The sequence below is a fragment of the Psammomys obesus genome, unplaced genomic scaffold, assembly GCF_907164565.1.
Source record: "Psammomys obesus unplaced genomic scaffold, mPsaObe1.curated_primary_1811, whole genome shotgun sequence".
In the NCBI taxonomy this organism is placed as follows: Eukaryota; Metazoa; Chordata; class Mammalia; order Rodentia; family Muridae; genus Psammomys; species Psammomys obesus.
In genome coordinates this window covers 5037134-5062525 of record NW_026585686.1, presented here as the reverse complement: position 1 = coordinate 5062525, position 25392 = coordinate 5037134, and the positions used below count along the sequence as shown (strand labels likewise).

Sequence of the window (25392 nt, the reverse complement as noted above, 5' to 3'; positions counted from 1 at the left end):
CGCGACACTCGCTCGCCAGCTTTTGCCGGAAGGGATCGTGGCTGACATGGCGGAGGCCCGTCAGGGCGGCGGTGCGGGTGTCCCGCAGCACCCAGTCCCTAGTGCGAGCCACAGCAGCTTTCCAGAGTACGAGCTCCCCGAGCTGCACACGCGCGTGTTCCACGTGGGCGCCTTTGGAGAGCTATGGCGCGACCGGCTGGGTGCCCGAGATTTGTCGCTGAGCGAACCGCAGGCAGAGGCGCCGCGGTCGGACGGAGGGGCGTCCAGCAACGGCTTGGAGGATGCTGCGGTAGCCAGGGATCTGGGCTGCAGTCTGGAGGCGGCGGCAGAGCTGAGGGTCGTGTGCGGGTGAGTGCGCGGCCTCGGGGCTCAGCGTGGGTCCGGCAGGGTGCAACCTGCTCCCTGCGTTCCCGGGGGACCCTTCCGGGCGAGGGCCAGTGATTTAACCTTCACACCCACCCGCCTCCACAACCCGTTCCCGAAAGCTGGGAGATGTCTTAGGGTCCAAAAGCACTTTCTGAGGGTGGACCCAGTAACGGGACACTACAACTGCATAAAAGACTTTTCTATTCTCTGATCTTTAAGGCTGGGAGTAACAGCGGTGTGTATCTGTCATTGGCACTTGGACAATGGAAGTACGTGAGGATGGAGACTTAATCAGAGCAATGTTGAAACCTCCATTAACCGTGGCCTCTAATAGTCCCCGTGAATATGTTATTACTTAAATTTTCCCAAAAGTACCTTACCTGCATTTTAAAATATAAAACTTAACTTGTAATGGACCGTCTCCTTTTGACAGTACTGGCTGGCCTCAAATGAACGTACATCCTTTTCAGTATAACCTATTGGCACAAAAACCATTGTCTTGAATTCTGGCTTTCTTTGAGCCGCCTGCTGGATTTCATAAGACTTCTTAATTAGTCAGTAATGTATTTAGGACAAGGTCTGACCCGCTGTTGAAAAACACATGGCTGATCATAAAATGTTGTTTTTCCTTTCTCCCCCTCCTGACCCCTCCTCTTTCTAAGCCTTGATAAATTGCGATGCCTTGAAGAAGGTGAAGACCCAGAAGTCATCCCAGAGAACACTGACCTAGTGACTTTATGGTATGATTTTGTTTTGTTATATGCTATTTGTTTGCTCTGCTGCTGGAGATGAAGCACAATCTACCAATAAAGTACCCTGTTAGCCCTTCTGGTATTTATCTGAACATTTTTTTATTATTTTACTTTGGAAAGTATAGTGTGTTTCTTCACAGTCCCACCACGGAAGTTCACCATTGAGTTTGGTGTTCTGGCTCATGCCCATAATTCCAGCACTCGGGAAACTGAGTCAGGAAGATTGATGCAAGCTAGAGGTTAGCCTCTGCTACATAGTCCAGTGATGATTGATTGGATTGACTGATATTTTTTCCTTTTTTTTTTTTTTTTTTTTTTTTTAAAGCGTTTCGACTTCCTTGCTTTAGCTCTGTGAAGATAGGGTACAGTTGTGTGTTTTCCCTCCGCGGCTGTTTCATTCAGTAAATCTCAGATACCATGATAATTCAGTTGTGTGTTTTCCCTCTGGCTGTTTCATTCAGTAAATCTCAGATACCATGATAATTTACCCGTCAGTATCATCAGTATGTAGCTCCAAAAGTACCAATCTGCAAAAGGTTGATATTCTTATTTCTAAGTTATCAAAAATTAACACAAAATTCCTAATATCCAATACATACTCAAATTTGCATTTACTTTTGAATGTAGACTTGATCTGCTTAGATTTGGGATGCAGGCTAAATACTCAGATAGTGTTTCTCAAAATACCTGGGGTAAAGAACCAGTTGTGGCTAGGAATGATGACATACACCTTTAATCCCAGGGAGCCAGGCACAGGCATACCTCTGTAAACTTGAGGCCAGCCTGATCTACATACTGAGTTCTAGGCCCCCCAAAAAGAAACAACCAATTGTTTTGTTTCTTAATTTTTAATCTTTGATGGAGTCACTCTACTTGTAAAATATTGTAAAAATGAATCACTAATCCTGGGGTGGTGGTTTATGCTTGTAGTCTCAGCCCTCAGGAAGGCTGAGGCAAGCAAGTCACCATGAATTCAAGGCCCGACTAATGTCCAGGCCGGCTGGAACTGAGCATGAGACGCTGTCTCAGATATAATAATGATGATGATAATAGTAATAATCCCTTCTTAAATATAATAACAGTAAATTACTAAAGGTGAAGAAAATTTAATAATAAAATGCTAACATAGTAGAAGCCAAGTTCTTATTATTGCAAAATTCAGATAAAAAATGCTGTCAACTTGTAGTAAAAGTTCCTACTTCCATTTTGCAGATTGCGTAACACTGATTACAGATCTGTTTTAGCCTGCTTAACAGGCTAAATAGAGCACCATTAATATTAGAAATTTATACTTCTGGTTTGTGGCCCACAACCTCACCTATATTCAGTCATTCCTGATTTGTTCTATTGTTCCCATCAACTTTTGTGTGTGTGTGTGTTCATGTTCATGTTTGCATGTGTATGTATTTGTGTGTATGTGTGTGTGTGCTGACAAAGGAGTCACTGTTCCTCAGCTGCAGTCGTGAAACTGCTGTATTTCAAACTTCATAAATTAATCCTAATGATCTTGTAAAATGTTGGACTTTTTGCAGAAGCTTAAATCTAGTCTAGTGCTTGTCTTTCCCTAAAACCCCTTTCCTCTGTCAATAATTTAACGTAAAAATAAAAGCAGTCTAGCCAGGGTGTTATCTCACGTTTGTAATCCCAGTATTTGAGAGACATAGGAATGAGGATTACCAGAACAGTAAGGCCAACATGGTTTACATATGTGAGTTCCAGGCTGTCTATTTAAGAAAAGAAATCTAAGATCCCTTAATTACAAGTTTTGCCACACTGTTTTCCTTTTCTAATGAAGAAACTTCTTGTCATACTTAGGCCTTGAAGAAGGAGAGAATATAGCAGAAAGTGATTCTTGCTAGGTGCCAGCCTCCTTATCATAACAAGCTAAAGAACTTATCTTTAGTATTTAAGGGTTTGTTGTTTGTTTGTTTGTTTGTTTGTTTTTGTTTTGCTTTTTTTTTCTTCTTTGTTTTTTCTTTCAATTTTTTGAGACATTGTATATCTCTGGCTGTTCTGGAACTAGCTCTGTTCAGGCTGGCCTTGAACTCAGAGATCAACCTGCCTCTGCCTCCTGAGTGCTGGGATTGAAGACATGCACCACCACCGCCTGGCTAGATTTATTTTATGTGGTGTTTTGTCCATGTGAGGGTACCAGATTCCCTGGAACTGGAGGTACAGATAGTTGTGGCCTGCCACATGGATGCTGGGAATTGAACCTACGTCCCCTGGAAGAGCATCCAGTGCTCATAACCATTGAGCTCCAGCTACTTAAAACAGGTTTTAATTCCTGCAGTCAGAGAGGGAATTGTTAATACTATACATGTTAATGGTAAAATCTGTTTCCCAAAACCTTCAGCTCCTTTATTACATTTACCTTATAGCAATTTCAACTTGAGTATTCTACCCATTTCCCTCACTGGTGTGGCTAAAACACAAACCAGTTTAAACCTGGCATGGTGACTCATACCTGTAATCCCAGCACTCAGGGAGGCAGAGCCAGGCATATCTCTGAGAGTTAAAGGCCATCCTGGTCTATAAAGCCAATCCAGGGTAGCCAAGCCTACACAGAGAAGTGCTGTCTCAAAAAACCAAAGAGAGAGAGAGCACTGTTTACTGCTCCAACATGTACCACTCAAAGGATAAAGTAAAGAAACTGTAAAGATTCTGCAAGAAAAAAATGAGCCACAAAACTGGAAGATCCATAACTCTCACCCTAACCAGGAATGATGCTCTTAAGTGTGGATTTTGAGTGACCAAGATGCATTAGTGGGTAAAGGTTAGGTTGTCAAACCTAACAACCTTAGTTCAATTCCTGGAATCCATATTGTGAAAGTTAGAGAACCAACTCCTCATGAATTCTCTGACCCATACATCCACCATAGCATGAGCACATTCTGAAGTGCATACCCTGAACAGATAAATGTGAAAACTAAAATAAATCAAACCTTGGATTTTGTGAAAAAGTAAAACCGTAGACTTTGCTAGAATGACAGGAAAAAGCACCATTAAAATAGGAATCTTGTAAACCAATCCCAAATACCACAAAAAGAGAAGGAAATGAGATTCCAAAGAGAACTTACTGCAGGAAACTACTGTTACTGAGATCAACTTGGGAGACAGATCGAGTGCAATAAAACCAGAACTCAAACTCACAAAAAGTAAAAAGAAACCAATACAATGTTTATGTAGCAGAAGCACTATAAATAATGCTAAAAAAGTAGCCTGTGAGTTTACAGAAAATCAAGTATTTTCCCATGGGAAAATGAGAAGACATGTAAACCAATAATTTAGATTAAAAAAAAAAAAAAAGATAACGTGGGTATGTGGACCACAGGTACAGCCCCATCTAGTGCTGGCTGCAAGGCTGGGGTAGAAGGGTCACTGCCAGAGCCAGACAAGTCTGGACTGTGGAATTAAACCGTGTCTCAAAAGACCCCAGAATAAAGATGTGCTTGGTGGCAAAAATGCTTGCTGAGCATTCATATGGCACTGGCTTCGACCCCCGTCCCTACGTCAAAACAAAACAGAAAGGCTGGTTGTGTTCAAGAAGTTATCCACAGCGCCGTAGAGTCAGGAATGCCACACCTTTTTGGTCCCTACTGCTCTGTTCCCATTCCCTACTTGTACCCACTGACACCCTGCAGATAAGCATTCTCTCTCTGTAGCTGGCTTACCCTGTTTGCTTTTCCAAATCAGTGGATACTTGTATGTTTTTGTTTCCTATAGCAGTTGGAGTTCGATTAGGAGGAGAAGCAGCAGAGTCAGTTTAATAGAGAAACTTAATCTAAAGGACTGTTAACTTTATAGTTGAGCAGAGTAGGTCACACCTCTAATCTCAGCACTCAGGCGTGTGAGGCAGGAAGTTAGACCAGCTGGACTGCACAATGAGTTCCTGCATAGCCTGGGCTGTACAGAAAACAGCTTAAAAAACACAAACAAATCAAGGAAGGCTCAGAACAGCAAAGCACTGACAGAGAAACAATAAAGGGAATATGAATGTATGCTAGAGTAGATGTAAGGACCATCCCACCCGAGGGCTGAAAGAATGCTGGAGGAGGACCTTTCTTCCCCAAGAGTAAACCCAGAGCCATTAAGGGGCTTGCCTGCCTTTGTTTCAGTAGCAGTGAGGTTGCTATGGTGCCCGAAAATCCGAATGCCAGGAAAAGCTATTCAGGGAAGGGGTGGCAAGGAAAGCCATTGGGCGCTAGGTGCAGTGGATTGCAGTGCACTGTGGGAACTGGGTCTTGGCACAGGGGAAGCTGTGTCACTTTAAGACTGCTGAGCTAGCATATCGGACCAGGAAGGCAAACCTTTCCTCATGTGCTACATAGAATCCCAGGTCTCTCCACTGTTCTTTATTACAGTTAATGAGTGCCAGCTGGCAAAAGAAAAGTGTTTAAAACGTGAAGGGTCATTTTACAGAACAGGTAAAAGCATGTATATTTGCAGATAAGAGCTGATGGATTGACCCAGTTGCCTTTCTTACAAGATTACCATATGCTGTGTGGCTCTGCTTTCTTCATTAATATGTCTTGGAAAGCATTGATTTGCCCTTCACCACAATGGCATTATTTATCCCAGTGTTGAATACTCTCCTACAAGCATGTATTTAAGATACTACAAATATGTTGCAAGTTGAATGTGGTGACTCACATCTGTAACCGTGCACTTGAGGCTAAGACAGACCATCAGTGATAGGTCTAATGAGACCCCATAAAAATTGAATAAAACTAAGCAGGGTAGAGGTGGTGCATGCCTTTAATCCCAGCACTGAGGAGGCAGGGGCAGGGGCATCTCTGTGAGTTTGAGGCCAACCTGGTCTACAGAGTGAGTTCCAGGATAGCTAGGGCTGTTACATAGAGAAACCCTGTCTCAGAAAACGTAAAAAACAAAAAGGTGGATCGTTCTGAGGAAGAAGGCCAGAAATTGTCCTTTGGCTTACACACACAAACAAGCTTGCATGCACACGCACACACAGACACTCTTCATTGTCAACAAAGAAAATGTATGCCTGCATTTGAGTCCATAAACCCAAAGTAGGACATGCAAACCAGCAAGAGAGCCCATGTGTTCTAGTGGAGGCACTTGGCAGATAGAACTTAATTGAACTGACGCAGACATCATTAGTAACATGACATTAATGCCATATACTTGAGATGGGCTGCACCAAGAAGGATGTCATCGGTCCTTTAACACGACGCTGTTGACTTCAGTCACAAGGTAGCTGAAGTCGCCTAACTGAAGGGCATCTGTAAACTGACTCGTTTGCACTCTTGTACAGTGTGAGGGTCGTGAAGGCTGAGGAGAGACTGAGAGAGGCTTAACAAGGCTTAAAGGGAAGCCAGTGCTGTTTAGGGCCCCAGACAGGGTCTGGAACAGGGAGAAAGGAGCCTAAGTTAAGGTTGTGCGTGAGTCACTGTGCTGATGTCACCTACCTCCTGTTCGTGATTTTCTGACCACAGAAGACATTAGGAGGGAAGCTTAGGGAGAGAGATGAGGGTTATAGTCTTAGCGCTATTTTTGTAACTTAGGTCTAAAAGTATAGAATAGGTTAAAAGACTGGGGATGGTTAGTATAGCTCAGTAGATTGCTTGTCAAGCATATGTGAAATTTTGTGTTTGATTCCTTGCCCTGCCAAAACAACAAATGTTAACTATTAATATGTTAAAGCCCAGAGATGGTTCAATGGTTAGAAGCACTTGCTGCTCTTACAGAAGACCTGGGTTCAGTTCCTGGTACCTACATAGGAGCTCACAAGTCTGTAACTCAAGTTCTGAAGGATCCAATGTCCTCTTTGACCTTCTGTATGTGTGCACAGACATACATGGAGGCACTTACACATAAAATAAAAATAAAATTTTAAAGGATATTTTAAGTAAATATTCTAGAAGGCATGCTGACTGTTTTATTTTCGTGTGTCTATGTCAGTGTCAGGAAGGGACTCTTGGATTATCGGGAAGAAACCATCACGATAGACCGTGCCTGTAGACAAGAAACATTTGCTTATGAAATGGTAAGTCTCACCTCTGCTCTGAAACGGTAAACTGAGTGTGTCACTGACTTGTTGGGGACAGAGCTATTTGGAGAGATTTCCCACAGGACTGAAGAGACACAGTATGGCTGCGCACAGTTGTGCATGCCTGTAATCTCAGCAGTCTGAAGATGGACAGGAAGGGTCCCTGTAGGTTCCACTCCAGCCTTGTCTACATAGCAAGGCCCTGGGAGCGTAGGATATAGGGGGAGAATATACTCAAAGTACATTATACATTAACTTTGCTGAAATTACCCTAATGAAACCCAGGATCATATACATTGAATATAAACCAATGAAAATTAAAAATAGGTGAAATATTAATAAAATAAAAAGCATTTTTTGCCTATTTGAAGGGTTCAGTAAAATGACATTGGGACTAGCAAGATGGCATTATGGGGAAAAGTGCCTGCCACCAAGTGTTTGCACATACACATAAATAAGATGAAATAAAAATTTAGGGCTAGAGTGGTGGCTCAGCAGTTAAAAGCACCAACTGCTCTTCAGAGCATCCAGGTTTGATTTCAAGCGTCCACATGTTGTCTACAAGTGGTTAATCATGCCAGTTCTAGGGGACAGTTGCCCCCTTCTGGCCTCTGCAGACACTGCATTTACATGATACAAAGCAAAACACCCATACACATAAAAATTAAACTTAATAAAATAAAAATAAAAAAAATTGAAGAAACTTTAAAGCCAGGTGTGGTAGTGCTCACCTTTAAATCCCAGCACTCAGGGAGGCGGAGGCAGGCGGAGCTCTGCGAGTTCAAGGCCTGCCTGGTCTACAAAGCGAGTCCAGGGTACACAGACATGCCCTGTCTCAAACAACAACAACAACAACAAAAAGGAGCCAAAGGTGGGCAGATCTCTAATTTTGAGGCCAGGCTTGATTTTTCTGTAGCAAGTTCTAGCCTGGCCAGAGCCACCCAGTAAGACCCTGTCTCAAAACAAACAAAACTCCAGTGACCATTAAGTACATTCACAGTGATGTTTACTGATCATTGTTTCCGGAACTTTTATTATCCCTGGTAACCTCTGTTCTGTGTTATGTCTATATGAAATTGCTATTCTATATTTTTCATGTGAGATAGAAAAGTATGCAATGTTTTCTTTTTGTATGGCTTGTTTAACAAAGTTTAAAGGTTCATCTATGTTTTAGCGTGTGTTAGAACTTCATTCCTTCCTATGACCAAAGGAATTCTTTTGTTACAAGGACACACCACATTTTGCTAGTATGCTGCTAACTTTTAAGTTGTTTGTACCTTTTGGGTATGAATTATTGTTACTGTGAGTGCAAGTCAGTTTTGGGTTCTGTTTTCAGTTCTTTTGTGATATCCCTGGGGTAGAATTGCAGGAACTGTGATGACTGCCCAAGATTTTATGGACATCTGATGAATCCATATTAACTCTTTTGTCTTCCATAAAAAGTTGTGTTTTCTATCCCCATTATTCATTTATGAAGCTTCAGTTTCTCCACATCTTTTTCAGTTCACATATTCTGTTCATTTAGAGTAACCCTAGTAGACATTTATCTTATTTTGTATTTTTTATTTAATAATTGGCCATTTGTATATTTTCTCTGAAAAATATCTATTCTAATTCTTTACCAGTTAGAGTACATTGTCTCGTTATTGGGTGTCCTGAGTGCTAAGCGCTTCACCGTATTTATGATTTGAAAATATTTTCTCTCATTCTGCCAATTGTTTTTTTTACTCTTTTGATGTTAGTAGGTTTTAAAGTTTGCTGAGGTCAACAATATCCATTTTTTAGTTGTTGTGGTTTACTGGCTTTTGTGATATTTAAGAAATACTACCTAAGCCAGTACTGTAAAGAGTATCCTCTTTGTTTTCTCTGTAGAGTGTTAAAGTTTTAGTTTGTAGGTTAGGTCTTTGATTCATTTGATTTATTTGGAGTTTATTATTTAAGTTTTAAAAAATTTTATGTTTGGGTGTTTGCCTGCATGAAGGTTGTACAGTGCCTGTGTTTTTGGTGCTCATGGAGGCCAGAAGAGGGTGCTAGATCTCCTGGAACTGGAGTGATATGAACCCTCTGTGGATATTGGGAACCAAACCCTGGTCCTCTCCAAAAGCAGCAAATGCGCTTAACTGTGAAACCATCTTTCCAGCCCCTGTTTGAGTTAATTTTAATATGTGATGTAAATAAGGGTTAGCCTTCATTCTTTTGTACATAGCAGCCAGGTGGGGTACAAGGCATCCCTGTCCCCCAAAAGCATGCTTTCAAGATGATATAGACATTGTGTGTGTGCATGTACTGTGCCTTTTCTCTTTTAGACCTCAGGGTCTCACTGTGCAGCTCTGGCTAGCCTGGAACTTTGTGTGTAGAGCAGGTCACAGTGGTCTTGAACTGAGAGACCTGCGTCTTAGTGCTGTCTCCTCAGTGCTGGGATAGGCTTGCACCATGCTGCTGGCATTCAAAATAACAAAAGTTTTAAGTGTTACGTGGAAGCTATTCAAGACATTTATAGTACTGGCTGATACAAAGATGATAAGACACTTTAGAGACAGCACCTTGAGAAAAGGGTGATGAGTTTTACATGGCTAAGTCAGTAATGTAAGCATCCCATCCCCCTCTACCTCCCTTCCTCCCCACCCCTCCCTGTTTCTCTTTCTAGGAAACAAGAAACACTAAGTGGCCTCTCGGCACTGAGGGCCACATGATCCCTGTTGTGAACAGTCAGGAAAGGAACAGAGACAAATTTGGCCTAGGCTGAGTGCCTGCCTGCTGTGACCAAGGCCATGGGTTAGGCCCCCAGTGCTAATGGATGGGATGTCTCACTAAAATTACCATCTTGATTTCGTCACATATGATGAAGTAATTAAAATATAAAGTTGCTCAAAGATTACTAAAGCCAAAGACTTTATCCCAGAATTGGCTTTCTTTTTAGCACCTTCCAAAATCCCCTTTCTGCTTTGCTGGTGTTTGCTTGCAGCTGTGAGGTTGTCAGCCCTGGGGGACAGCACTTCACCCACTGAGCTGTCCCTGATTTTAGTGATTCTGAGTTAGTCATTTCTGATTTAGAACTTTGGTGTTTTAAGGTTTGGGCTGGAGTAGTGGTTCAATGGTTAAAAGCCCTTCTTTACCCTTCCTGAGGGTCTTAGTTTTGTTCCCAGCACCACATTGGGAAGATCATAACCTCCACCCACACACACATGCACAATCACACGTGCACAAACACTCACACTCAGTAGTTTTTCTTTTGTTAATTTTTTCTATTTTGTTTTCTCTACCTTATATTATTTTTCTTTTCCCGCCAACTTTGGAATTAGTATGTTCTCCTTTTTTTTTTTACATGTATAAATTGCCTTTTAAAGTGTATTTAGTATGTTCTGTTTTCGCTGTCTCACAGTGTTTTCTAACTTTCCTTGTATATTTTTTCTATGACTCACTGTTTTACAAATGGTTTTTTGTTTTGTGTTGCCTTGTTTTGATTTTGGCTGTGTATGCCTGAGTGTGGCTGTCTGAAAGTGAGTGCAGTGCCCATGGAGGCCAGAAAAGGACATTGCTGTGAGCTGCCATTCATAGGTGCTGCCACCCACACTCAGGTCCTCTGTGAGAGCAGTACACACTCTTACCTCTGCGCCACCTCTCCAGCCCCTGTACATTTAAAGTCTTCCTGCCCCAGTCCTCGTTGTCACCACATTGATGGGATAGCAGACATGGGCCACCATGCACAGCTGTGCTGTTGTGTTTCTAAGAGTCCCAAGCATTTAGAATTTTCTGTTTTCCTTGTTGCTGATTTCTGGTATTATTGAATTGTCAGAGATACGTTGTATGACTGTAGTTCCTTTACGTCTAGTTGGTGGTCTGTCATATAGAAGGTTTGTGTGCACTTGAGGCTTCTGTTGGCTGGAGAGCTCTGCTAATTCGTGTGTTAGTCTTTGTGTATAGTGCTCAGACCTTCCACTACCTAGTCAGTCTTGTCTGAGTTCATTATTGTAAGTAAAATATTCAAGTCCAGAATTGTCTGTTTGTTTTTTTTAAATTCTCAGATTTTGTGGAATATAATTTAGGATCATTTTGTTCACTGTATGTTTGTAATTGTGTATCTCACTGCTGTATGGCATCTTTTATCAACATATAAATACCCTTCTTTGTCTTATAATCTTAGCTTAAAGCCTGTATGTCTGGCAGTAAAGCAGCCTACAACAATTTTCTTTTTTTGCAGTTTGCATGGAATATCTTCTAACCCTTTTACTTTCAACCTGTCTTTATATCTAAAATGAGTCTCTGGTAGACAGCATATAGCTGAATAAAGTGTTTGTAATCCAGTCTGCCAGCCTGCTATTTGACTAGGGGAGTGTCCTCCATTTACAGCTACACTGTAGCTGTATATTTGTTATTCAGCTCTTTGGATGTCTTTGTTCCTCTGTTCTTCCATTACTAACTTATTTTAGGTACTGATTTGTGCTGTGTATCAAATTGATTCCCACCTCCTTTCTTTTCAGCACATATAGAAAGTATCTTCTTAGTGGTTATCATAGCTGTCCTGGTAGTTATGTAAACCAGGCTGGCCAGAGAGATCTCAGAGATTTGTGTGGCTTCAAGTTATTGCCTTTTCACTTTAGTGTGAAGGTCTACTGCTGCTCGCACGTCCTCAGCTTCTGTGTACTGTAATTGTCTTCATCTTTCCTTCATTCCTAGTGGATAGTTTTGCTAGATACAAAATTCTGGACTAACTATTTTCTTCCGTGGTTTGGAGTATGTCATCAGACTTGTTTCTTTTCTTGTTTTCTAATGAGAAATCTGTTCAATCAGTTGAGGAAGCTGATTTCCTGTAGTTAACTGGTTTCTATTAGTTCATTGACCATATTTATGACAGCTGGCTTAGCATCCTATTTTATTAGCTTTTCTCAGTAGACTTTATTTATATGTGAATCTAGAATTTGCTATTAGGAATAATTATTTGCCAAATATATTTTTTTTACATTTTTTCAGAGTGAGTGAGTGAGACTGTTGGGCAGGGTGTACATGTATACCCTGCGCAGAGGACAAAAAAAAAAAAAAACTGAAGAAGAGAGGAGAGAGAGTGGGGAGAAAGCAATAGAGACTAGCCATTCCTCACTTGGACCAAGGCTGAGTACAGCCCTCTCTGATGGCTCTGTGCTACACTGCCTCTTAGCTGAGCTATAGTAGCTGAGTTTAAGGGCTTGTTTTCTTTTTGCTTTCTGCAGGAATCTCATGCACTAGGAAAAAAACCTGAAAATGCAGCAGATATGATTGAAGAAGGGGAGCTTATCCTGTCTGTGAACATCTTATATCCTGTTATATTTAATAAGGTGAGTAGTAAAACTTGGTTTTCATGGCTAAGTAACTTTGAGGATTAGGGGTAGAACCGAGGATGCTGAGCATACTGGACAGGCATTCTATCACTGAGATTCTACCAGTTCCTAAAAGCTAAAAGGAGCTTTTTTTTGTTTTTTTTTTTTTTTGTTTTTGTTTTTTTTTTTACAATTTATTGATTACATATCCTGATTGAAGCCCTCTCCCTTAACTCCCTCTATACTCACTTTTCCTCCCTTTTCCCCCCTTTCCCCTTCCCCTAGTCCACTGAAAGGGGGAGTTCTCCTCTGCCATCTGCCCATAGCTTATCAAGTCTCATCAGAACTGACTGGATCTTCTTCCTCCATAGCCTGGCCAGACCGCATCACCAGGGGCAAGGGATCAAAGAGCAGGCAATCAAGTTCACAACAGAGGCAGCACCTGCTCCTCTTACTCAGAGACCCACATGGAGACTGAGCTGCCAGTCGGGTACATCTGAGCAGGGATTCTATGTACTCTCCATGCATGGTCCCAGAAACAGAAAGACAGGCTTGGTATACACTCATTTATAAGTGGATATTAGCCGTGTAATATAGAATAGCCATATTAAAATTTACAGACCAAAAGAAGCTAAACACTAAGGAGGACCCTAGAGGGGATGCTTAAATCTCATTCAGAATGGCAGACAGGATAGACACCAGAAGGGGTGGAAAAGAGGAAATAGGATGGGAGCCTACAATAGAGGGTTTTCTGAAAGGCTCCACCCAACAGGGGATCAAAGCAAATGCTGAGACTCAGAGCCAAACTTTGGGCAGAGCGTAGGGAGTCTTATGGAAGAAGAGAGGGATGGGTAGAAGGACACGGAGGGGACAGGAACCCCACAAGGAGACCAACAAAGCTAAAATAATCTGAGCCTATGGGGTCCTGCAGAGACTGATGCACCAATTAAAAGGAGCTTTTGAAAAAGCATTTAAGGATATGAAGTCTTCCCTCAGGTTTCAAAATACATGTTAGCATATACAGACTGACATCTTATTTTTTAGGACTGACAAGATGTTCCAACAAATTTCAAAAGTTAAATTTACATCTCTTAACCAATGATTACACTTGTAACACTGGAATGTGTAGCTGATTTTGCAATAGAAGCAACTGAAAGTATGTCTATACCTCCATAGTGATTCTAATTCTCTGAATTACTGAGGTTTTTCTCTTTGTTTATTTGGTTTATTTTTGCTGAATAGTTTTCTGGTAGAGAAATGGAATGAATCAGTTCAGAATCCTTGGGAAGTTCTCTTTGATGCAAATGAATAAAATAAACAAGGATACCCAGTGTTAGTTTCTTTTCTATTACTGTGAGAAAACACAATGACCGAGGCAATTCATAGAAGGAAGGGCTTGTTTGGAGCTTATGGTTCCAGTGAGTTAAGAGTCTGACAGCAAAGCAGAGGCCACTGAAGCTAGAAACCGGAGCTGAGGTCAGACCACAGACAGAAAGCAGGGATAGCAGACTCGAAAGTCTTTAAGCTCTCAAAACCCAGGCTCAGGGCCTAGAGAGATGGCTCAGCAATTAAGAGCAAGTACAGCCCTTGCAGAGGACCAGTGTTTAGTTCCCAACACACACATCGGGCTGCTCAAAGCCACCTGTCACTCCAGTGCCAGGGACTCCTACACCCTCCTCCTCAGACAGCTGCACTCTTATGCACATGCTCACACACGGAAACACAGGCACACACATTATCAGCAGGAAAAGTAAATTTAAAAATACATTGTGGGCCACGCGTAGTGGCGTGTGCCTGTAGTCTCAGTACCCAGGAGGCAGAGGCAAGTGGATCTCTGTGAGTTCAAAGCCAGCCTAGTCCACAAAGTGAGTACCAAGGCAGCTAAAGCTACACAGAGAAACCTTGTCTTGAAAAACCAAAGATAAGTAAGTAAATAAAATAAGAATTCTTAGTTGGTGGCACACTTTCACAAAGCCATACCCTTACTTTCAAATGCCAGGACTACGGGGAACATTTACCATTCAAAGTGCCACACCCAGTAATTTCTTAGAAGTCGTTAATAAAAAAACCCTTGATGTGTATGTATCCTTACCTTTCTCTTAGAGTGCCCAGAATTGAAGGCCAGGCATTGCACATGTTAAACATTAGATTTTGTGTTGTTTTTGATTCTTCACATAGGTGTATAAATTCTGTGGTTTATGTATAATACTATACATAATTTGCACTTAAGTGTGCTTTGTTAAGCATCTTGGTTGTACTTCCTAATTACATTGCTTGAAATATCAAATTGCCCCTTTTTAAAAGTAATTTTTTTGGGTTTGTAAGTTGGGATAGGCTATAGATTGCTACCTTCAGTGCTCTAACTTCCTGGAAATTCAGAAAACATTGCTGCTGGATGAGATTGTATCCCAAAGACTCCTAGTCCCTATGTCAATTTAGTAGTCCTTGATTATAAACAAAGTAGAAAAATTCTGTCATCAGATGTTTCTGTTGTACCCTTGGGCTTTTTAATTTAGGGAGGTGATTGGGTGATGATGAGAGAAGTTTATACCATCAAAGTAGAATCTTACTACCCAAGAAGAAAGCACACCACAGAAGGCTGACAGGTTTGGGCCCAAAGGAATGAGGACTGCATAGAGCCTGGCAAGGAGGGGTGTGAAGAGTTTAGGATTGAGTGGGTGGAGCTCTGGATTGCAGAGTTGTAAACAGCACTCTCACTCCCAGCACCTTGTGCACGGTAGCCACACGCTTGTACCACTAAGCTGACTTTGCTAGATTGGTCTTTAATTGCTGGCTGTGAGAGACAGATGCAGAGTCTAAGAAAACAGAGCTTATGGATCTCATTTATTGTTTCAGATCAAATTCAGAACCTGTGCATACTAGCCAAGTGCTGTGCACTGACTCCAATCCAAGGGGATAGCTTAAATTGAGAAAATTATGCCAGGCATGGTGGCACACCCCTTTCATCCCATTACTTTGGAGACAGAGGCAGGTAGATCTCTTGAGTTCGAGGCCAGCTTGGTTTACAGAGCAAGTTCCAGGACAGCCAAGGCTACACAGAGAAACCCTATCTTAAAACAAAAAAAAAAAAAAAAAAGAAAAGAAAAGAAATAAAATTAGTAACTTCATTTAGATCAGGTCTTAGTAGGATTTGTTTGTTTTCGAGACAGGGTTTCTCTGTGTAGTCTTGGCTGCCCTGGAACTCACTCTGTAGACTAAGCTGGGCTCAATTAAAAGTATGCACCACCACCCCTGCTGTTAACTGATTTTTAAAATGGACACTTTTTTATTGTTTGTCTTTAGCACAAAGAACACAAACCGTACCAGACAATGTTAGTACTGGGCAGTCAGAAGCTCACAGAACTGCGAGATTCAATTTGCTGTGTCAGTGACCTCCAGATTGGTGGAGAATTCAGCAATACTCCAGACCAAGCTCCTGAGCACATCAGCAGAGTAAGATGACCTTGCCCTTCCTGTTAAAAAAAGAAGAAAGTAATAGCACAGGAAATAGTGATTGCTCCAGCAGGGTCATGAATGTTGAAGGAGTGTTCTCGTTGTCCTTGTGGCTACTTTCTCTCGCCTTCGACTGTATCCCCAGAACCTTTCAGATACAGTATTCTCTGTTCATCTCCTTACTTCTCACCATTTTCAGCTGTTCTATGACACTCTTCTTTCTGAGCTAATACTGACCATCTATCTGACTAGTTGCTTTCTTGTTCTTACAGTCTGACTTCACTGTAGCTTCCTTACTCATTCGGATTTTTGTTTGTTTTTGGTTTTAGAAATTAAACTAAGTACTCCCCACTGAGTTATAGCCCCAGCCTTATTGTTGCTTTGACCTTGTTCTTCATTCTTTCCTGTTTAAAATGCTGTAAGGTTTTCAAGCCACCTTAACTACATCCAGGAAAAGTTTGGAGTTGCCTAAGAGCCTTGGTCATTTACACCCCTTCTTTACTGCTTGTAGGACCCATATGTCTGATATTGGCCTCAATATCAGACAAGAAGATGGTGCAGAGTTGATCTTTTCCGGTGTTTGCGGGTAATGGCACTCATAGTGAGACAGAAATGTCTCAGTTTTTCTTGGAGAAGAGCCAAGTAGCAAGCAGGCTGCCCAAAACATTTTCAGGAGTGAGGGTTTACGTATGCAAATAGAAGGACCTGACGCTGCTGAACCTCAGTTCAGAGAACGATTGCCCTGTTTCTGTTAGGTGGTACAGCCTTGGGAAAGGACTCTGGATTCACTTGTCCACTAAGGGCAGGGCATCTCTGCACACCCATAAAATGACATCTGAAACAAGTAGGATGAAGTCAGTCTTTCTCCATCAGCTGTGTACATTTTTAGTTCTTTGATTTTTGAGGCTTGTGAAAACTAACATTATCTACTAGGCTTCACTGAGTGCATTTGTGTGTATCTTCTCCGTGTGCTCCATGCTCCTGTTTTGAGTATTTTGGTGTGGTAAGAATCATCTGATCACACATCTGGGAGTTTTCATAGGCATGTTTCCCAACTTAGTTCCAGGCTTTTCTTTTCGATTATAGTATATATTATAATGTCCTGGTGCTGTTTGTGTCAATTTGTATTGTAGAAAACATTGTGTTCTAGTCTTTTCAGTGACTGACATGGAGATGAGCATTATGGCTCATGAAGAGATTACACTAAATGTTTGCAGTTATGTTGAAAATAGTTTGAAGATACTTAAACTCAACTACAATGCCATGTCAATGCTTGAGGAGATTACTGTGATGATAAAGAGAAATAAATGGAATTTTGAGAAAATAGGTTTATCTTTTCTTCAAGGAAGAAAGCGTTGGTATTTTGCAAGCTTTCTTGACCCTATCAAAAAACAAACGTATAGCTAGCTAGAAGTAGAAGTAAATTAATTTAGTGTGACCTGGACATGGTAGTGCATGCCTTTAATCCCAGCACTCAGGAGGCAGGGGCAGGGAGATCTCTGTGAGTTCAAGGCCAGCGTGGTCTGCATAACAGATTGAAGGACAGCAAACAAAAAAAGATTAATGTGAAAAACATCCCTGTTTGTAGTAGCCTATCAGCCTTGGTCAGAGCAGTTGGAGTCAGATCTGACAATCATGCCTAGTCAACGGCCTAGTCTATTTATGGTATTTGTACTCAGATTCTAAAGTCTTCAGTTTTCTAAGTGGGGACTAAATAGTTTATTGTCTTATCTAAATTTTAAAGATTAGTATGGGTGTTTGCCTACATTATGTCTGTGTACCACATGTATGAAGTGCCTGAGGAAGCCAGAAGAGGGCATCAGTTCTCCTGGAACTGGAGTTAGAGCCACTAGTGTGCTTCCATGTGGGTTCCTCTGGACAGCAGCAAGTACTTGTAACCACTAGGCCATTTCTCTAGTTCCCTACTGCCTTAATGATTTCTACACATCTGCTGCTACGTTCTTCCTGTTTTTGTCTGCTAAAATAATAGTCTGATCATTGAGCACATGCCCATGTGCCCAGTATATGCAGGCCTTGGAAAGAATTGTCCAAGAATTTTTATAAGAAAAAGATCTTTCTCATTAGCAAGTAGTGGTGGAGACTGAAGTCATGTCCTTATCGCTCCTTCAAAGCCCACATTGTTTCTTTGCCCTGTTGCTCACAGAGTGCTGGCTGTGGATGGCTTTGTTTTGTGATGCACACTGAACAGTTTCATTAAAATTCACCAGCAGAGCTGGAAGTGGTGGGGCACGTCTGTAATCTCAGCACTCGGGGAGGCAGAGGCAGGTGGATCTCTTTGAGTCTGAGGCCAGCCTGGTTTACAAATTGAGTCCAGGATAGCCAAGGTTACACAGAGAAACCCTGTCTTGAAAACCAAAAAAACAAAACAACAGTAATCACCAGCAGGCTTCTAGCACAGGGCTTTGTGGGATGCAGAAATCTGTTTTGTTTACTTTGTTTTTCAGCAATGTTTTAGAAAATTATATTTATGATGTTAAGAGCATTTAGAAGGGCAAATGCCTATAAATGAGATATTGACTGAACCTAACATATTTTTGTTGTTCTTACTGTTTTTTTGTTTTCACTTGTTTTTTGAGACAAGATCTCTCTACATAGCCTTGGCTGTCCTGGGACTCACTATGTAGACTAGGCCTTGTGGCCTTGAAGTCACAGAGATCTGCCTACCCAGGTGTGTGCCACCAGCACTCAGCTTGAGCCTAACATCTCTATGATTTATGAGAAAGACTTTTATTGACAATACTGTATTGTTTTAAAATACTTTATTTTACAGTATTTTTTTCTCATTTGTAAGGTTTCAATTTCAAAAATTTCAAACATAGAATCATATATAAACATACAATCTACCTCCTGAACATATAATCTCACTGGCCCTTGAACCTTATTTTAGATCTTAGCTTACAGTTTTGAGTGCTGCAGAAACATACATACTAAAGGACTGGTTTGTGTCCTAGCAGCCAGACAGGACATTAAATACATTAGATCCTAACTATACAGCAAGCCTTGAGGGTTCAGTGACTTATCTGTAGTGAGGATTGTGGTCATCCCCTTCAAGTCTAGTGATAATGATTCAGAACTTCAGGATTGAGAATACTTGTGCCTGCTGCTATGTTACATGGGACAAGATTCCTTAAGAACAGAAATCCTGGTGGTATGTGTATGCCTTTAATCCCAGCACTCAGAAGAGTTAGGTTCCAGCCTGATTTACAGAGTTCTAGGATAGCAAGGGTTATATACAGAGAAATCCTGTCTCAAAATATAAACAAATCCATGTTATAAGATTTACTGAAAATAGGAACGTTTTGTAAGAATGCTAAGAATAAAAGAAATGCCAAAAAACATAAGTAGAGATCTTTGCCATTTACTAAGGAAGCATTAAAGCCATTACTGTTAAGTTTCTAGTTCTGATGTAAACATAACTGTCAGTTCAGGCTGCACAGAGTAAATCAATGAAGCTGACTAGATTTGATTTGAATTCCTTTGTTGAGTCTCTGAAAATAGCAATAGGGTAAAATTGAAAAGAGCCACCATCACCCGTTTCCTCTTGTGTGTATCCAAGTAAGCAAGGTTTTATTGAGGAGTAACAGTTTCTGGTAGCAGAGAGGGGTCCCAACATGAGTTGCCTGGTATTCATGTGATTTTATGATGTATAAATTTTGAATTTTTTAATTGTTACAAAGTGGATTTCATTCAACACTATCTGTTTTCTTGTAGGACCTATACAAATCAGCTTTTTTTTATTTTGAAGGAACATTTTACAATGACAGAAGATTCCCGGAATGCAGAGACTTGAGCAGGTATTAGTCCTAGAAGCTTCTCAATGTCTTGTGTTTTCTGTTGGCTTTTGTTTTGAGGAAGGGCTTCACTATGTATCCCTGGATAGCCTGGACCTCTGCTTCCCAAGGGCTGAAATTAAAAACATGCCCCACCACACCTAACTATATAAATGTTTAGTCCTAGTTCTCCCCCCCCCTCCCCCCAAGTTTCTGTGTAACTCTACCTGGCCTGGAACTCAAGAGATTGAGATCCACCGCCTCTGCCTCCTGAGTTCTGGGATTAAAGGCATGTGCTACCACGCCGTTTATTTCTAGCTCTTTAGTGACATTTCCACAAATCTTACTACTGAATGTTTAAGGATTCCACCCCAAGAGATCAATTACAAAGTGTGTTTTGAATGGTGCATACCTCTAAAAAAAGATTAGCTCCTCTCACTAAGGTACTGTTTATTAATGTGATGTTAATCTTTTGGTATTTTTTCTTCTGTTTTAAAGACTTATTTTTATTATGTTTATATGGGTGGAAGATCACTATGTGCTTGTGAGTACAGGTGGTGGCAGAGCTATAAAAGGAACCTGGATTGCTTTGAGCTAGAATATCTCAGCCTGTGGAAGAACAATACACTCTTACCCACTAGCTACCTTTCTACCCTACTCTCAAGCATTTTTTCTGCATGTCTCAAATGTACTATTATTTTGCCCTTTGTGGGTAAGTAGCTGGACATGTGTGTGATGTTGCTTAGGTATGTGAATATGAAATTCATTTCTAATAGAGTTTTATTAGCACTGTATTTCAGTATCAGTGGCCAGATCCTCTCACATACTGGTTAAGCCATTTTCTATCCTTTTTAATTGCAGTTCTCACACTTGTTCTCAGTTCTTAATAATAAAAACTGAGTGTCCCAAAGAGTGGTAGCTTCTGTGGCCCATAGCTATCAGTACTTACTGTAATTACATCCTTCCCCCTGGTTTTTCAAGACAGGGTTTCTCTGTGGAACACTGGCTGTCCTGGAACCACCAGATAAGCCTGTCTCTAACAGAGATCTGCCTGCCTCTCCCTCCCAAGTGCTGGGATTAAAGGTATGCACCACCACCACCACAGCACCATATCTAGAATTTGAAACTAAGAAATACTAATATCCTAATCTCAGTACATGTTAATGTTTTTGTAAAACAAAAAGCCAAAAACCTGTTATCAAAAACAAAGTGTGGCATTGTTATACATTTTCTGTTCATGCTAAAGTGGCACACATCATACAGCCTCCCAAAAAAACTGCTTCATACTGAAAGGAGAAGAGATAAAAGGGCAGACAGATTTTAGCAGAGTGAACAAGACTTTTAAGAGCAGGGCATGGTGGTTCCCACCTTTAATCCCAATCACTTTGGAAGCAGAGACAGATGAATCTCTGTGAGTTCAAGGCCATCCTGTTCTACAGATCCAAGTTCCAGGGCAGCCAGGGCTATGTAGTGAGACTCTTGTTTTTAAAACACAGACACACAAAAACCTAAGAATGAAAAAGAACTATTATTCAGATAGATGAGAAGTTTGGTTAATCCCCCACACCGCCATATGTGTACACTTACCCCTTTTTGGACCGTTTTTTACCTTGTGGGAATGTGTGTGTGTGTATGTGTGTGCACGCGCGCCATGGCATGTGAGCAGAGTAACCAGTGAGAGTTAAGTGTTCTTCCAATGTAAACCCAGGTCGTCAGGTTTGGTGACCAGTCCTGTTACCTACGGTCCAAATTCACTGTTCCAAAACAAGAATTTATTACCGCTACGATCTTCCCTTCAACTGGAAGGTTAGACTGTATATAATTGCAGGTATAAATTCTTTTGTTTCCTGTTCAAGCTTTAATAATTCTTTATCCTTGCCGTTCCCCAAAACAGAACTATTATAGAGTGGTCAGAGTCCCATGATCGAGGATATGGAAAATTTCACACTGCTAGAATGGAAGATTTCACTTTCAATGACTTGAATATTAAACTTGGCTTTCCTTACCTGTACTGTCACCAAGGAGACTGTGAACATGTTGTCGTCATCACAGACATAAGGTATGTGATGTCACTCAGAACATTTTACCTTTAAAATGTCTGTTTTTGCTGGGTGTGTAGTGTACACCTTTAACCCCAGTACTCAGGAGGCAGTGGCTTGTGGATCTCTGTGAGTTCAAGGCCAGCCAAGGCTATTACACAGAGGAACCCTGTCTTGAAAAGCAAAAAGCCTTTTTAAAAATATTACTTGGTGGAGGGAAAGATACACCCCACAGTAGGAGTGTGTACAGCAGGAGTGTAGAGGTCAGAGGACAACTTCCAGGAATCCATCCTTCCACGGTGTGGGATAACTAAAGTCATTGTGCTTAGCAGCAAACACCTTTACATGCCGAGACATCTCATTAACTACTTTTCTGCCTCTTAACAGTACAAATGCCTGTTTTTTGGAAAATCTAGACATAGTAGTGCAGGCCTATAATCCTGGCACTGTATCTGTGAGTTCTAGGCCAGACTTATCTATGTATCGAGTTCCAGGTCACTTAGAACTACAAAATAAGAGACTCTTTTTCATATAGGTATGTATGTGTACATACACAAACACACACACGTACTTTATATGTATATGAAAGTATTTACTAGAGAATTAAACTTTCATAATTTCAAAGTATCTCAATTTATTCAAATTCATAGTAATTTTATAGTGGGGAAGTTGAGTAAATAATTCAAAAAAAAATGAATGGTTTAAATTGAGAGGCTGAGCATCAGATGGTTTGGTGGGTTAACAGTGCATGAGGACTCCAGTTCAAACTAGGTATGGGCTTGCACATCTGTAACCTAGTGCTGCGAGGGCGACAGGAGGGTCGTTGGGGAGCCCTGACTGCCGGCCCAGCTCCAGGTCCAGGGAGGACTCTATGCCCTCTTCTGGCACCTGCGTATACACACATGCACTTTGTACAATTACCTCAAACACACAAAAAAACAGAAAACCTATTTACAGTATGTTTGCTCTTTCCTAACCTTTAAAAAATTAAAACTCTAGTTTTTATTTGCATACCTACACACACATTGTTTTGAGACAGGCTTGTTTCATGCAGTCCAGGCTGGCCCCAAACTTGCTGTGTAGCTAAGCTTAAACTCGTGGCCCTTGAGGTTCAAATGTTTAAGACCTGGGTTTGACTGCCTGCAGTTACATGGTGGCACACAACCATCTGTTTCTCTGTATCCTTTTGGGAATCCAACATCCTGTTCTAGCCTCTGAAGCACCAAGCAGACACCAATACAAATTAAAAACAACAAAAAAAATTGGTCTTCTTGTCTCTTCCTCCCTTCCTTTTGTAAAGTCAACCATGTTCCTAATGTTGTTGAACTGGTATACTAATGTTTGCATTTTAATATCTTCATCTATTTTCCTAATGAAAGGCTTGTGCATCATGATGACTGCTTGGATAGAACACTTTATCCCCTTCTTACCAAGAAGCATTGGCTATGGACCAGAAAATGTTTTGTCTGTAAGATGTATACAGCTAGGTGAGTAACAGTTTTCCTTCTTTAAGAAGTACTGGATTCCACAGCAATTTAGTACTCCAGATAATCTGCTTCCAGTTTTCGGTTTAGTTTAAGTTTCTAGAGTCACTGTTCCACTCGGTGCAGTTTGGCTAAAATTAGCATTGTTTTGTACAGTCACCCCAGGGCCTGCTGCTTGCTAATTATCACGCATACAACACTAGACTATAATCCACCCATAACATTTTAATTTTAATAAAGAAACATACATGAAGTTCATAACAGACTTCAGGGTTGTAAGGAGCCATACTTTCTGCTTGCAAAATCAGTTTCACCTCAATTTTTCAATACAGAAATATCAGTGCATAAAGCCAAAATAAGTTTTTATGTTTTGATCAATCATTTTGATATGGAGACAGGAATATTGAGTTTAATGCTGGCTTGAGCATTCTAGCAAGGCCTTACATCCAGCATGAAAAATGAAAAGGTGGGCAAATAACACAATTGTCGATCACTTGCATGTGCAGGGCTCTTCATTCAACCTTGAGTGTTATCAGGATGTTCACACTGTAGGGATTGTTTTTTAAAAAGACAAGGTCTCATGCAGCCTTAACTATCCTCAACTTAGCGGTATAAATGGACTTGACCTTGGTTTTCTAATATTTTTGCTTTTAGTGTCTTGAGTGCTGGGAATATAGATGTGAAACTCTCTCCCCAGCAATGAGGACAGAGCCTATTAGGCTCTACTATTAATCTGAGCTTAAAAGTATAGAAGTGCTTTTATGGAAATAGCGTCTTCACTATGAAATTCAAGAACATATTTTGATGGCATATAAGATAACTGTTAGCTCCAATTATTTGGTACATTGTAGGGTAACTAGAAGAGCTTGGATGTGGTTACTGCATATAGAATTATCACACTCTATACTATTAAATATGTATATCTGTTTTAAAATAAGTATCTCGACATATTGGTTATAATCCCAGCACTCAAGACATTAAGGCAGAAATATCAGAAATTCAAGGTCAAGTCCATTTACACTGCTGGTTTGAGGACAGCTGAGGCAAGGGGATCATGATTTTAAGGACAGTCTGGATTACGTAACTAAATTAAAGAAGGCTGTTGGTGTCTGTAGCAATGTAGATATACTAGTTTTCCAGGGTGGCCTATCAGAAAATGAGTGAGTAATTAATGGACAGGTGTTCTGTCAAATATATGTGGTGCTTTCTAATAGATCATTTCCTTACCTTAAGAGGAAACCTGACTTAAAAAATCCCACATTTCCTGTTGGATGTTCCTACTATGTCCCAACAAAGTCTGCTGAGGCATGTTTGCGTGTTCTTTCCCTATCGTTATAGGACAGCAGGTCGACCTTATAATGCTGCAAACCTTTAATACAGTTCCTCATATTGTGGTGACTCCAATTTCCTAAGTGTGATATTGCTGTTTTGAATTGTAATGTAGATATGAGTTTTCAATGGTGTCTCAGGCAGTCCCTGTGAAAAGGTTGTCCAACACCCCCACCTCCACATAGCAGTTAGTGGACACTGGTTGAGAACCCGCTATAGAACAGGTATCATAGAATGTTTGAAGCATGAAAACAACCTAGTTGTAATAACACACTTTTTTTTTTTTACCTACAGATGGGTGACAAACAATGACACCTTTGCACCAGAGGATCCATGTTTCTTTTGTGATGTTTGCTTCCGAATGCTCCACTATGATTCCAAAGGCAACAAACTAGGGGAATTCCTTGCTTATCCTTATGTTGACCCAGGAACCTTTAATTAGTAACACACAAAAATATATTTTTTCCTACTAAAGTTTAGTTCAATATTACATTATTTAATATTTATTACAAGGGTTTGTTGTTGGTGTTGTTGTGGGTTTTTACTTAAGTTTATGTTACTGAGATGTAGAAATGCCTTTTTGCATTTTGAATATATAAACCTTGTTGGAAACACAACTTCTGATTCTTTTCTCCGAGTCCTATGCATTCTGTACCCTGACTGGGTTTTGCTAATGATAGAACACAGTTAAATAGATCATGTGTGTTAAGTCTTTTTAAACAACTCTTTGAAGAACGTGAGAGCTACACCTTCTCTGAAGCTTCCAAGGTAAAGAGACCCTTCAAATATCTGTAGTAAGGAGAAAGTAAAAACATTACTTGACAGGCAACACAAAATTAAGAGTAGTTCTAATTTAATTTTGGGCAGA

At 40.7% G+C, this 25392-nt stretch overlaps 1 protein-coding gene across 2 annotated transcripts; it reads left to right on the top strand.

Annotated features, from left to right (window-relative positions):
• The first annotated feature begins 32 nt into the window (after positions 1-32).
• Positions 33-25141, top strand: Snapc3 (small nuclear RNA activating complex polypeptide 3). 2 transcript variants are annotated; one of them, XM_055629721.1, is made up of 9 exons: positions 33-348; positions 1029-1106; positions 7047-7131; positions 12342-12446; positions 15732-15881; positions 19614-19696; positions 21567-21731; positions 23091-23198; positions 24819-25141. In XM_055629721.1, the coding sequence occupies exons 1-9, from the start codon at positions 47-49 to the stop codon at positions 24964-24966; spliced, it is 1224 nt and encodes a 407-aa protein (XP_055485696.1). In that variant the 5' UTR covers positions 33-46; the 3' UTR covers positions 24967-25141. The 2 variants fall into 2 exon arrangements, with proteins under 2 accessions (XP_055485696.1, XP_055485705.1); XM_055629730.1 differs by lacking the exon at positions 15732-15881.
• The last annotated feature ends 251 nt before the right edge of the window (positions 25142-25392 follow it).